Source organism: Patagioenas fasciata, chromosome 19 (assembly GCF_037038585.1).
Source record: "Patagioenas fasciata isolate bPatFas1 chromosome 19, bPatFas1.hap1, whole genome shotgun sequence".
Lineage (NCBI taxonomy): Eukaryota > Metazoa > Chordata > Aves > Columbiformes > Columbidae > Patagioenas > Patagioenas fasciata.
In genome coordinates, this window is record NC_092538.1 from 11,945,095 (window position 1) to 11,959,173 (window position 14,079).

The following is a 14,079-nucleotide window of genomic DNA, read 5'->3' on the forward strand; positions in this document are numbered from 1 at the left end:
AGAGAGATCTCCCTGGGACCTGGCTGCTGGGGAGAGACAAACCCTGTGCTGAGTTAGGAAAGGTGGTAAGGAGGGGAGCGGGTGGCGTCTCCCCAGCTCTTCTGGTTCTGTAGCGTTTCTGGGAGCAGCTGCCATGAGGAGCTGTAACGTGGGATGTGAACAGGCTGCTGCCAGCTCAACAAGTAACCGTGTGCTGAAGGTACTGAATGGGAAGAAGACCAGTTCACACGGTGGTGTGACAAAGCCAAGGCTGAGCAGCCTTTCGCGTGACGTTTTGGCCGCTTTGGAATGATAATGCCATTGTGGGGTTGCGTTTCCAGTGCAGGTGATGCTTGGCAGAGTGAGATGGTCCTGCCCGGCTCTGGAGCCTCGTCCAGCCCTGGGAGGGCAACGCGGACGGGGCTGGAGGGGCCGCCCCATCCACCAGGCAGCACGGCAAGGAAGGGAGCTGGGGGTGATGGGCTCTGGTGGAGTTCCAGAACAAAATGATCTGGTGTTTGGTTTGGTTTTTATCTCAAAAATGGTATATTGGTGCATTTCAGAGTAATGGGGTTGTGCTGTGCGTGTGTGCTATGGTGTTGAAACAAGCTCTGTATGTGTGCAGCGAAACCTGGAACATCACTTACTGCTGTAAAAAGGAAGGGAAGGCAACACGGGTTTAAAACATGGCTCTTGCCCACCCGGCCCAGGCAGACGAAACCTTGTGCTGAGCTGCGTTCACCCAGCAGCTGGAACTTTGGTGGCCTCAAACTGCATCAACTCAGTGGCCTCAATTTGTGGCGCACGCTAAAGAGGGAGAAAGAAGAGCAGGGTGGCCAGAGCCTCCGCGTCCCATCAGAAGCCTTAAAATAGAAACCTATATAAATAGGGTATTATATAGTAACATGGGATCAAATTACAGAATCTATATATAGAAGACTAATCAGAGGTCAGGACTAAGCAGACAGATAGAAATACAGCCAGGAGCTCTGGGTTCATTTTGGGAGCGGCGAGGGAGGTTTGCGGTGCTGCGGTACTGGGTCCAGGGGATGCTGTTTTATCACCCCAGATCGAATCTGCTCCTGCACCTGCAGCAGGTGGGCAGAGGCCAGTGCTGGTTTCCCACCAGTGTAGGTGTATTATCCCCACATTTTATTGGGATAGTCCTATTTGTTTTGATTGCAATTGTTTTTCTCCAATTCTCTGCATGCTGGTGGTGTCAGACACCAAAAGCTGACATTCCACTGGTGACAAAAATCTCTTACATTGGGATCCCTCTTCTCCAGCTGTTCGTAGAGGGCAAATAACGCAGCAGCCCGTTTCTGTACATGGGTGGGAAGCCAGTGCCGGTGCTGGGTGAAGCCCACGCAGTTACTCCTTTCTCAGCAGGCAGGTTCGTGGTGGCCGGGAAGGGACTGTCCACCCTTAGAAATAAGTAAAACCAAAGAATTGGCCCAGATTCGGGCAGCAGGTCAGCAGCAGGAGCAGGGGAGGGTCTGGACACCCTCTTCCCTGCGACGCTGCCGACAGACCCGCTGCCTCCGCACAGCATCGCGCGGACGTGTTAGATGGGTGGGTGAGATTGACTCTCACTCCCAGGGAAGTTCAGTGACTGTGAAATTAGTAAATTACACAGGCCCACAGAACTTAGAAAAACAATATAATCCTGGGGGTACTGAAATAATTAATTTGCTAATCAACTACACCTTGCTTTTTTTAATTTGCAAATAGCACTCGGGTTTGTTTCCCTGTTTGAGCTGCCTCAAGAACAGTATTTTGGGCAGCAAGGCCGAGGAGCCCGGGGCACGGTGAGTGCGGTGGCACAGCACCCGGGGACAGGGCTGCCGGGGCACCGCTGTGACCCCAGCAAGAGCTGGACGATACTTTCGGGGGGGGACACGTTGCTGTGCCCCCGGATCCAGCCACCAACCCGCCAGGGAAGAGCCGGAGCTGCAGGGATCCTGCGGATGTTTTGTGCCGGTTTGTCTCCTGCTCTCGCCGCACCGTTGTTTGCTCTAAATCATTTCAAATGCGGAGGTTGTCAGACAAGACAATTAACATGGGGAAGGGGGAAAGTATTACCATCCATTATTTGCCATAACATGAATTTAAGTCAGGAAGTCAAATGATAAAATATGTGGTGAAAAGTGTTGGTGGTGGGAGTGCCTAAATGAGTAATAGCCTTGGGCTTCTGAGTCTTGAACTTAACGTGCTAAGTAAATCCCCGAGGTCAAAAAGTATGAAAATTGTTGCAGCTTGGGGAGATATATTTTAACTTTGCAAAAGGGCCTTGCAAATCCGCTGCTGGGTTCGGCGGAGAGGGGGATGCGGAGGGAGCAGCGTTATTGCGGCTCAGGGCGGCTGGAGCTGCCTCTGCGGGAGAGCAGCCGGGTTTAGAGCGACGATCGGGGGCTGGTCTCTTGGGTTTGGGGGAAAAATACAATTAAATTTAATTTAAAATAATAAAACTAAAATAAAATAAAGTAACATAAAAGAACATGAAGTCTCGGGTGAGGAGGGTGCCGGAGCGGGGCTGCCGGGGCTGCCGGGTCCTCGGCGCCGTTGCTCCGCGGAGAGAAACGATCGAAGCCGCCGCCGTGACCCCCCCGGCCGGGTCCCCGCTCCGCTGCTCCTTCCCGCCGCGCTCCAACTCTTCCCCTTTAAAACTCTTTCTCCCTTCGAGCTGACCATGCGGCTGAATTTATGGAGAGAGATGTTTTAGCAGAAATCCCCCCGAGTCTCCCATCAGCCCTAAATCCCCAGCCTGCTCTCCCTGGGAGACCTCATGACACAGAGCATGCCAAAACAGCTTCGTTTTGCCTATGCATTAGCAATCTATTTTACCTTTTTGACATCTCTCACACATAAAACCGTAAGAGAGAAATAAAATATCTGTCTCTGGGCGAAAATAAAGCTTTGCCTCCCTCCTGATCTATAGGATATAAAATAAAGCCATGGCTTTGATAGTGGCTTTTCCTTATACTGGAGTTGCTTTTGCACACACGGAGACAATGAAGATGGATGAGCGGGGATCGGTGCATCCTCCTGGGGTTTGTTTCACCCTTTTTTTTATAGTCTTTCCCCCCCACCCCCCTTTTACTTTTCTTTCTTTTCTCTTTTATTCGTCTTTTATCTGCCCTTTCTCTCTCTAACATGGTGAAGAAATCCGTTTCGTGGGCACACACCGGGGCTCTCCCTGTCCTGCCCTGGTCCCGGTCCGTCCCCCCGGCAGAACCGCCCCGGCGGGACCCGCTCAGAGCGGGCTCGGACCCCCCCACAGCCCGGGCCCCCGGGCCCCTTCCCGGGCGCTTCCCCATCTCCGCCGGCGCCTCTCGGTCAAACGCAAAGACGCACACCTCGGATTTGTAATTATTTATTAACTATATTTCCCATAAACAATGCATGAGCTTTGAGTGTAAGCGACAACATTTAGCGACGTGGAAGGAGACGCGGGAGGGCTAATCAAGGGGGAGGGGGGCGGAAAAATAAATAAGAAAAGGGAAAAGCGAGCGGAGCCGGTGGGGACGTTGCGGGACCGCCCGGCCGTGTTTACCCTCCGCATCGACCCGAGTGTGGCAGAATAAACTGGGAACCTCTGATACATAATTTAAAGATTATTTTTTTTCAAGCTTCTTTAAAACAAACCTGGCGCGGCGCGATGGATCCTGTCCAGCCATTGGGTTTATCGCGCGGGGATGTTCTACAGGCTTAATTACATCTTAACTTCAATATTTGTTTAGTGCATTAGCAGCATATATATTTAATCAGGCGGAGACGCTCCTACTGTGGGGGGAAGTTTCGGTGGGGGGGAGGTGTGACCCCCACCCATCCTCACGGGCTGTCCCCCCGCAGCGGGGGCTCGGCCCTGCATCCCACCCGTCCAGGGTGCTGAGGCATCCCCGGGTGGCTCCGCCGGTCGCTCAAAGCCCGGCAACATCACCGATCCTGCGCGGTCGTTGTGAAACGGTGCGAAGGAGGGAAAATAATATTAAAAAAAAAAGGGGGGGGGCCGGGGAAGAAAGAGGGAAAACTTAGTTAACACGGTGGAGAAAGTGTCTGTGCCCAGGAGGGAGGAAAGTTTCTTCTCGGGTTCGCTCGGGGGATGGAGCGGCAGGGGGGGATGCCGGGCAGCCCCGGGCAGCGCGTCGGGACGGGCGGGCTCCGCTGTTTGTACAGCGCTAGTGCCCCGTAAAGGAGAGAGAAATCCCATTACCGAGCGCAGCGGTGTAGAAAGGCTGATGATAAACAGGGTGATGTTTAACTAAAAAGATGGGAACGACACCAATAAAATGCAAAGTCAAACTCTCCTGAAAGGAACATTTTTTTTTTTTCCTTCTGTATTAGATTTTAAAGAAATTCAATATTTTGTTTTGTTTTGTTTTACTCTTTTAATTTCCCATTTTTCAGCACGGGGGTCGGGCGGGCTTGGTGGGCTCTGAAACACCCCGGCCGGCTCTCCCCGGGGTACGGGAGGGCTCGGCCCCGCTGGGAACGGACCTGGGCGAATTACAAACTACAGTGAGAAACAACAACAACAACAAAGTTCCAGCCCGGCCGCACTGCCCTAGGAAAGGGTTCGGTTGTCGGGGTGCTGTGTCCCTCCACGCCAGGACACTCCCGTCCCGCGGGGCAGAGGGTGCCCGTGGGAGCTGGAGGCCGCGAGTTTTGCTTTTCGGAGCCTGCTGGAAGCAGCGCTGGTATTTTCATCTCCGAAACGCCTGCGCTGAGTCGGGGTCTCCGGAGGGGGAGGGCGAGGCGGACCTGGGGCACCCCACGATCCCCACCTCTCCGGAGCGTGATTTCGGAGGATTTGCGTGTGCGGGGGCGGGCGGGCAGGGACCCCACCGGTAAATCACCGCTGCCCGCCCCACCGCAGCGGCTCGGCGGGCACCGCTCCCCCCCGCCACATCCCGGGGCTCTGTGCCCGCCTCGGCGGGGCGGGAGGGGGCAGGGGATAACCAGATGCTTTCGCTACCGCCTGGGAAAGGAACAAATAAAAAGATCGCTGTGAAAAACTGGTGCTTGACGGACATGAGATGCTCATCTCTTTCCCCTCATTCATCCCCACCAACACATGTCACTTGGGGGCCGCAGTCAAAGGGAAGGGGTCCCCTGACGGCAGCCCACAGCTGTCGCCTTCCCGGGCGGGGAGCGGGACCGCCCGCGCCGCCTCGGCCCCTCCGCTCCGCATGAGAAGCGACCCATATGCGGGGGGACCGGGCGGGCGGGGGCACCCGGGGCTCTATTGATCCCCGCGAGCGGCGGCCAAGCAAACCAACAGCTGGGCAAGGAGGGCAGGGACGCGGAGCGACGCGGAGAGCCCTGCGCGCGGCCCCGACGGGGCGGTGATGGCCGGCTCCGGCCCGGGAGGCACAAGGAGATCGGGAGGAGGGGAGAAAATCGCCGACGTAGCCCCGGCACTTTTAAACACCCGCAGGAGCATCGAGGCAAAGGAACTGCCCCGCAGGCTTTCCCAGTCCGGGCAGGCTCCGCACCCCCCGCCGACCCCGTCCACCCCCCGGCCGGAACGGCGGGCAGGGCGCGGAGCCGCAGTTCAGTAGCCCGGCACTGGAGAGGGGTTTCTTGCCTTCGTTTTCCTTTTTATTTTCCAATTTCTCTCTCCCCGATTTTTTTTTTCCCTCAAGGACGAGGGAAAAAGACGTGAAAGAGCGCGGATGGTGGGTGAGGGCGCCGGGAGGCGGGGATGCTGGGGCTCCGGGACGAGTTTCTCCCAGGCCCCTGTCCCGGCGCTGCCAGGGAGGACGGTGAGAGCAGGGGCTCCACCGCGGGGGGACCGGGAGAATCCCGGGACTTTGCCCTCGTCTGCCGGGCGGTGACACCTCCCCGGAGCGGCAGCTCCCGCCGGGCAGCAAAGCGCGAAGTAAAGAGAAATCACATCCCTCTTAAACCGCCCCGGCCACCGACCGAGCGCCTGGAAGGTAAAAGCAAATGAATTTTTATTTGCTAAAAAAAAAAAAAAGGAAAAAAAAAATAAGTACATCAGCCGCAGCCGGTGCTGTTCGGCCCCAAACGGGCGCTGCGAGCGCCGGCAACGGAATCAAAGCGGAGTTCCCGGCTCCGTCGCTTTGCCCACCGCAGCCGGGTGGCACCGGGGCCCGCCGCCCCTTCCTCGCCAGCGCGGCCCCTCCTGGGCACGTCGGAGCGCGCCGGGCCGCGGTCCCGGCCTTTCCGCACCTTTTCTCCCGGGAAAGGCGAGCCGTCGCGGAGTTCTCCTCGACGAGCCGCACCGCACCGCCCCGCGGGAGGCTCCGCGTCCCCCGCCCTCGGGGCCCGCCGTAAATGATGGGGGAAAAAACCACACTAAACCGGGAACTCGTTTGACGCCGCTTCCCAACCAGCCGCTCCGCTTCTCGGCGACGGCAAGCGGCTGGTGCGTCCCTATAAGGGATGCGTAACCCTACGGGGGTGCCAGACCCCAGCGATCGGCCCCCGCTCCCCGCTTCCCGCCCACCCGCGCACCGACACACCTACCCGCTGCAGCGCGCCGCTCCGAGCAGGCCGCGCCTCGGCCAGGCCCGACCGGCAGCGGGGCCGCCCGTCCATCCGCCGCGCGGTGCGGGCCGGGTGCGGGCGGAGGCGGCCGGCGGCGCCCCGGCGGCTCTATAAAGGGGCGCGGACGCCCCGTCCGGCGGCGGCGCGGTGCGGCGGGCGCGGGGGGGGGAAGCGGCGGCGGCGATTGGCCGGGGCGGGCGGTGACGTGTGCGCGCGGTGCATAAGGCTGCGGCCGCGGGGCTGCCGGGAACATGCAGAGCGCCCAGCGCGGCCGGGACGGCGCGGGCAGCGCGGGCAGCGCCGCTCTCCTGCCCTCCCCTCCGCTCCCGCCCGCCGCCGCGGGAGGCGGAACAAAAGCCGGCAGCACCGGGCGATGCCGCGCCGGCTCGGCGGGAAGGCGGGCGGCCGCCGCGAGTAGCGCGCAGGGCGGTGCGCGGGGGTAGGTAGGAGCCGGGTGCGACGGTACCGCCGAGACGTCGAGGGAGAGAGAGAGAGAAAGAGAGAGAGCACGGAGCGAGGAGCTGCGGAGCGTCCCCGCCACCCCACCCCCCCGCTTAAGGACTGCGGCCCGCTCCGCGTAGGGCCATGTCGCCGCAGCCAAAGCCCTTCTGACCGCTCTTGGGTCTCCATGTCTCGTTTTGTCTTTTTTTATATATTTTTTTTTCCCTCTTTTGATTTCTCTTTGGGAAAAGCACTTTGACTGCTGACTGCTCTACCTCAGACCTGAGAAAAACTCATCACGCTCGCTTTTTGGCGTTGTTTTTTTTTCCTTTTTTTTTTTTTAATTGTTTTTTATTTTATATTTTTCATTTTTGTGAGCGCCCATCTTTCTAGCCGTTGTTGTTTTATTGTTACTATTATTATCGTTGTTGTTGCTGTGGTGGTTGGTAGCGGCCGGGATTCTGCGGTTGTGTCGAAGCGCTGATCTCCTCGGGCATTGGGTGGTTTCTCCTGTGTATCCTTCCTAGGACACTCGGACGAAGATTTTCTTTTTTTCCTCCCTTTCTTTTTCTTCTCCTTCACTTCTCGAAGGCGTTTAAAACAAACATAAAAAAGCGCAAACCTACGCCGGTGGTGGTGTCTTTTAGATTTTGGTTTGGTTTTTTTTTGCGTGACATCTGGGAAGCCAATACCCCCCACTCTCAGAAATAACCAAAGACAATGGTTCACTGTGCAGGCTGCAAAAGGCCAATCTTGGACCGGTTTTTGTTGAATGTACTGGACAGGGCTTGGCATGTGAAGTGTGTTCAGTGCTGTGAATGTAAATGCAATTTGACAGAGAAATGCTTTTCGCGAGAAGGCAAGCTTTACTGCAAAAACGACTTCTTTCGGTAAGTACCGGACCCCCCTGCCCGGAGCCGCAGCTCCTTTACATCCATTTTTTATCTCCTTTTTTTTTGTGTGTGCGTGTGTTTTCCACCGTTGTTCAGTGTGGTCCACAAACGTCTCTTCCTTTCCGCTGTCCCTTCCTGTGCACACGCAGACACCCCGAAACCGTTGTTATTTCTCCAGGTGACCTCCCGGGGCGGGCGGGGGTCGGCCCGGGAAAGGGCTCCCCGGGCGCCCCGTCGGGGTTTGCCGGCCGAGCCCCGGACACGCTCCCCGGGCACCGGCCGAGTTCGAGTTCCTAAAAGTTGCTTCGAAACTATCGACCAGCGGTGCGGGCCTGGCCCCGTTGTAGCCCAGTGCGGCCCGTCCCGGGCCCGGTGCTGCGGAGCAGGGGCGGCCCCGCCGCCGTTGCAGTGGCACTTGCCGGGGTTTCCCGGAGGGACTTTCCGCGGCCCTGAGCGCAGCGCTCCGCGGGCCGGAGCCGATGCCATCCTGGCGGGGAAGGCCCGGTGCGGGGCGGTGCGCGGCTCCGCCGGCCCAGAGCCTCCCGTTAAACCGAGCCGAGGCCGCCCCGGAGGGCGGCGACCCCACCGGCATCCCCGGCGGAATGATGGAGACGGGAGCGGGTACCGACACTCACTCGCCGCCGCTTCCCCCGCGCACCCCGGCGGGCCCCGAGCCGCACCGGTGCCGGAATAAATCCCGGGCTCGGTGCGGGCAGCCTGTGCCGCCCGGTCCGCACGCACAGCGGCAATAACGGCAAAGAGCGCTTGGCGCTGGGATGGCCGCGGAGCGCTGTCCGCACACCGGCACAGCGCATCGCCCGGTGCGGCGGAGCCCTGCCCGGAGCTTTGCCCCGAGTCCCCCCGCTCCGCCCTGGCACCGGCGCTGCCCCGAGTCCCCCCGCTCCGCCCCGGCACCGGCGCTGCCCCGGGCCCGGCTGCCCAGAGCCCCGCGGAGCGGAGAACTGGAGGCCGCGAGCCCGGTGCGTGTCCGGCCCTCGGTTCCGCAGCGCCGGCCGAGCCGTTATCGGCAGCTCCTCCGGCCAACGCGCGTCCGTGACCGATTAATAACATATAAGAATTTCTGCTTAATGTTTATTAGAGTGTCGTTAATCAATGTGTCAGGGCGCAGAGGGGAAACACTGGACAACGCAGCCCCGGTGTTTAATTAATCCTTCAGCACTTCATCTCTGCCCAGATCGGGTCCTTTTTTTTTTTTTTTTTTTTTAAAAAAAGATATAATTTCAGACAATCGCTTGTTAGAAAGAGAGAATGCTCTGGAGGGATGCTTTATTTGATTTCATTTCGTTTTGTACGGCCAAGCGATGCAGCTCGGCGGGGCGAGCGGAGGCCGCGGTGCGGGGATGCGGGGCCGGGCTGCTCTCGGCGGCTCCCGCGGCTCGGGCGGGCGCTGCTCACCCGCTCCCGGCCTCTCCCCGCAGGTGTTTCGGGACCAAGTGTGCGGGCTGTGCCCAGGGCATCTCCCCCAGCGACCTGGTCCGCAGGGCGCGGAGCAAAGTGTTCCACTTGAACTGTTTTACGTGTATGATGTGTAACAAGCAACTCTCCACCGGCGAGGAGCTCTACATCATAGACGAAAACAAGTTTGTCTGCAAAGAAGATTACCTAAATAACAGCAATACTGCCAAAGAAAACAGCCTGCATTCAGGTGAGGGCGTGCGGCCGGGGGGATGCGGGGCGAGGATGCGGATGCGGGGCGGGGATGCGCTCAGTTCCGGCTTCTCCGCAGGGTGCGGGCCGGTCCGCTCCCTTGTCTCCCTTTTCTCCTCTCCGTTTTCTCCTCTCCCTTTTCTCCTCTCCCCCGGTCGTACCGCAGCCTGTCCCCCACGATCGGTATTTCCCCCCGGCCGCCCCAGGGCTGAGCGTGACCCCGTTTTCTCTCGCCCAGCCACCACCGGCAGTGACCCCAGCCTGTCCCCCGACTCCCAAGACCCCTCCCAGGATGACGCCAAGGACTCGGAAAGCGCCAACGTGTCCGACAAGGAGACAGGCAGCAACGAAAACGACGACCAGAACCTGGGGGCCAAGCGGCGGGGACCCCGCACCACCATCAAAGCCAAACAACTAGAGACTCTGAAAGCCGCCTTCGCGGCCACCCCCAAACCCACCCGGCACATCAGGGAGCAGCTGGCGCAGGAGACCGGCCTCAACATGCGGGTCATCCAGGTACCGCGGCCCCCCCGGGCACCGGGCAGGGCCCCGCACGCTCCGGGGGATGCGGCGGCGTGGAGGGACCGGCCCCGGGCGGTCCACGCACTGCAGGACCGGGGACAGACCCGCCGTCGTTTTAAATCGTTATTACGGTGGCGGCCCCGCAGCCCCCCGGGCCCCGGCCGCATGGCAGGGGCAGAGCTGCAGGTTGCTTTTAGAAAAGTCCTAAAGAAGCTGTAAATGGCATCGAAATTAATAACCATAAATGTGAGGGGTTAATGGATAAATAAGAATGACAATGCGCTGGAATTATTAAAAGGTTTATAAACCCGCAGCGCTGGGGGTAATGGGGGGTTAAAGGACCATTAAAGACGAGGTTAGATTGGAGAGTCTCAGTGTGAGGGTAATTAGGAGTAATCTTGTCAGGGTAATAAGAATTAACTCAATCATTCTTGACCTGCAGCCGCCGAGCTGCAGCCGCGGGGAGGTCCCGGCCGCGGGGCCGCCGTCACGCGTGGGTTCGGCCCCGTTGGGAACGCGGAGGAGCGCGGTTCGGTGCGCACCGCACCGGGGCTGCCCCCGAACAAAAGAAACGGGCGGGGGTTGGATCGTTCCCGGCGGGGTCGGGGGAGGCGGCGGCGGATCCCGGGCTCCCATGAGCGGGACACCCATGACCGCGGCTCCCGTGACCGGCGCCTCTCCCGCCGCCCGCCCAGGTCTGGTTCCAGAACCGGCGCTCCAAGGAGCGGCGGATGAAGCAGCTGAGCGCGCTGGGCGCCCGGCGACACGCGTTCTTCCGCAGCCCGCGCAGGATGCGGCCGCTGGTCGACCGGCTGGAGCCCGGGGAGCTCATCCCCAACGGGCCCTTCTCCTTCTACGGAGGTGGGTAATGCGCGCACTGCCCTCCTTTCCCCCGCCCCGCACCCCGCGATGATCCCGCCCGCTCCCCGCGCGGCCCCGGCTCCGTCCCGCCGTTCCGGAGCCATCCGCGCCGGCGGGCCCGCAGCGGCTTCCCCTCCCCGGGGACGCGGGAAGGTTTCCCCCCGCCTCCCGCCGTGATTCCCGCGCTGCCGGCGGGGCCCGGGCAGTTCTGCAGCCCGAGCCGTTTGGTGCCGGTGCCCCCGGTGCTGGCGGGGACTCGGCTGGAAGGGGATCCCCGGGAATCGGGCAGAGCCGGCCAAGCCGGTAGCGCGTTTCCCCCTCAGGTTCAGTGGGCTCTGGGTGACATTTTGCGGCACCCAGATGTGCCCCCCCGCGCTCTGCGTCTCTTCCCCTCGGTTACTTTGCCCGTTTGTCACCTTCCTTCCGTCTCTGCTTGTCCACCAGATTATCAGAGCGAGTATTACGGCCCTGGAAGCAATTACGATTTCTTCCCGCAAGGACCTCCTTCATCTCAAGCGCAGACCCCCGTGGATCTCCCTTTCGTGCCCTCCTCGGGGCCGTCAGGCACCCCCCTGGGGGCCATGGATCACCCCCTGCCCGGACATCACCCCTCCAGCGAGGCTCAGCGCTTCACCGACATCATGTCGCACCCCCCCGGAGACTCGCCCAGCCCCGAACCCAACCTGCCCGGGTCCTTGCACTCCATGTCCGCAGAAGTTTTTGGCCCCAGTCCTCCATTTTCTTCGATATCCGTCAACGGTGGTGCTAACTACGGCAATCACTTGTCACATCCACCAGAAATGAATGAAGCGGCTGTGTGGTAGCTTTAAAAAACAAACTGGGTCTAAGTAAGTGATGATCATCTAGTCTGCTTATTGTTATGGTGTACAGAAATGAATTAATATAACATCTCTCCTGCCCTAAGACAATATTACCTTGGGAACGAACTGAATCCAAAGCGCTCCAAGGCAAGCGTTGCGCTAGACCAGGACAATCTCCATGTCACGGTTGTATCAAACAAGCAAGGGGACTTTTTTGTACCATTGACAAAGAAACTGGGGAAGCTGTACAGTAAAGTGCTGCCATGCCGTAGGATGGCGTCAGTTTGATTACCCTGTCGGATGTCATCCTGAGAGCCACAATCTTTAGAAAATTCTCATTAAAAAAATTAAAAATAATTTAAAAAAAAAAATGAAGGAAAGGTCAAACAAAGGGGAAAAAAAAGCTTCAAGAACTCTAGCGTTCCCGGTTAAGGATGGTTCTGGCATTCTGAATTTGTTTGTTAATTTTTGTCTCTCAGAAAGTTGGACACCAAGGAGCTCTTTTTAGCTGCAGCCGTTTCAGCCTGCTGACTACCAGGTGGGACAACCTTCTTTTTCCTTTCTTTCTCTTTCGTTTTCCAAAATAGCAAATACTAAATGTTAAGCCCTCAGCACCAACTCTTCTACCTTCACAAAGCTACACGTACAAAACCTCCTCATCATAGCAAAGGTCGCCCAGACCTCTAACGAAAATGACTTGAAAACAAGCAAACAAAAAGTATTCTACCTTCACAGAGAGAGAAAAGCTAAACAAAAAGACTCTATTGAACTAAAAACAGTCAACTGTTTACGTCTAACGTTAAATTCAGGAGTTCAATGTTTTACTAATAAATCCTGTTTTAGAACCTCTTGTTCGAAAGCAAAATATTTTGAGCAACCAACCAAAATAGTTCCTTTTCTTTTCTGTAGATGTTATAACAGACGCAGGGCTTGTGGTTCACTGTGCTCGTTTGTAAAGGTGTTGTTTACAGAAGGCAAAGAAACCCCACGGAACCCAGACAGTTGCCAAATAAAGCGAATCTATAGCACAAATACTGTAAGGTGCTTCGCACCAGCAACACGAGAAGGTGTTTAAAAAGTGTTACAAGGTTAAAAAAGAACTAAACATCTTTGCTAATTTTTAGTCCTGTTGAACATTCACGGAATTGTTAATATGACTTATATAGACCCACACAGGTTTTATTTTTGTGTCTTTAAAATAAAAGTCCAAAATATTTAAATTTTATGGTCAAATATGCAGTCAACAGCTGCTACTTTTTTCTTTATATATTAAATTTCTCATATGTCTTTTATTGTTCTAATAAACCTAAGCTTGTGTGACCTCCAGTGCATATTAGACCATTCACTGTATGAAAGAAAACATGTTGGATAAAATTTGTGCGTTTTTAATAAAATTAGAAAATCTGATGTTTAGATAAGTTGTGTTTCATTTGGTGTTCGAGGCAATTTTAAATGGGCTCTGTGGAGCGAAAGAGCCCTGGGAAGGAGCAATGGCGCTGCTGCCGAGCTGTGCACGGCTTTGCTGCACGGGCAAAATCCCACCTGTAAAAAGCTCTGCAAACGTTGTGTTCTTAATTGACCCATTTTTAGTTAATTCTCCAAAGGTAATTTATTTTTTTCTTCCTGATTGGGTGGTTTGGATTGCAGCAGAAACTCAATGTCATGCAAGTCATTTTAATCCTTTTTTAGAGCCGATTGTTAAATAGCGTTCGGTGTATCTGAAGTTCTCCGAAGGGCAGGGGGGAGAGTGTTTTGCTTTGCACTGGATACGCGCTAATGGAGAAAAATGGAGCAAACCAAAAAATCCTGGAGCCGTGTGAAGTGACGGATTTGATGTTTTGAATAGAAATCCTTGCAGAATCCCAGGTGTGCGGTTGTTCAGAAGTCTCGGTGATTCTGAGGGGACTTGGAGCCGTGCGAGCAGCACAGAACTGGGTTTGGTGCTGGAGTCACCGGTGTAAACGTTTCCACCTGCTGAGTGAATAGGACGGGATGAACTATAACTGCACATTTTCTTGTCTCCTAGCGAATCCTGACTCTGCCTGGCTGCTTTCTTATGTTATATAGGCACAGGAATTTACACTAAAACACAGATCGAGCATTCCCAGCAATTCAATTATTTCTCCCTTTGGACTGAGGGGTAAAAAACCAGAAATAATGCTTTAAAGTTGTACGATCTGTAATTGTCAATGGTGATTTTCTATTTTGTTCACCCCGTTTCTGTGCCCAGCAGAGGGGCCACCCAGATGAAGCAATAGTTCACTTTAAGCACAGAATGTCTTATTTAATAGTATAAAGAGAAAAATCTATCTGCAAGGGATCTGGTAGTGTCTCTTAAAAAAAAAATCATGCTTTATTAAATATGGGGGAGACTTCTTAGA

At 56.5% G+C, this 14,079-nt stretch overlaps 1 protein-coding gene and 1 long non-coding RNA gene across 3 annotated transcripts; one reads left to right on the top strand and one right to left on the bottom strand.

Annotated features, from left to right (window-relative positions):
* Window positions 1-3,336: 3,336 nt before the first annotated feature.
* On the bottom strand, window positions 3,337-6,565 carry LOC139829471 (uncharacterized). The gene is made up of 2 exons (XR_011741943.1): window positions 6,472-6,565; window positions 3,337-4,957 (listed from the first exon to the last, which is right to left on the bottom strand). It is a non-coding gene; the product is annotated as an uncharacterized lncRNA (long non-coding RNA).
* Window positions 6,566-6,782: 217 nt separating this feature from the next.
* On the top strand, window positions 6,783-14,079 carry LHX1 (LIM homeobox 1). 2 transcript variants are annotated; one of them, XM_065853326.2, is made up of 5 exons: window positions 6,792-7,823; window positions 9,266-9,492; window positions 9,733-10,010; window positions 10,712-10,877; window positions 11,322-14,079. In XM_065853326.2, exons 1-5 carry the CDS (start codon window positions 7,654-7,656, stop codon window positions 11,699-11,701), a joined length of 1,221 nt encoding a protein of 406 aa, XP_065709398.1. In that variant the 5' UTR covers window positions 6,792-7,653; the 3' UTR covers window positions 11,702-14,079. The 2 variants fall into 2 exon arrangements, with proteins under 2 accessions (XP_071673127.1, XP_065709398.1); XM_071817026.1 differs by having other exon boundaries at window positions 6,783-7,823; window positions 9,266-10,010.

What these genes read in the sequence shown, in the direction of transcription:
- LHX1 (XM_071817026.1), top strand. Translation starts at nt 7,654, where the DNA reads ATGGTTCACTGTGCAGGCTGCAAAAGGCCAATCTTGGACCGGTTTTTG. An exon ending in TGCAAAAACGACTTCTTTCG is followed by an intron (nt 7,824 to 9,265) that starts GTAAGTACCGGA and finishes CTCTCCCCGCAG; the next exon opens with GTGTTTCGGGACCAAGTGTG. An exon ending in TCAACATGCGGGTCATCCAG is followed by an intron (nt 10,011 to 10,711) that starts GTACCGCGGCCC and finishes CCGCCCGCCCAG; the next exon opens with GTCTGGTTCCAGAACCGGCG.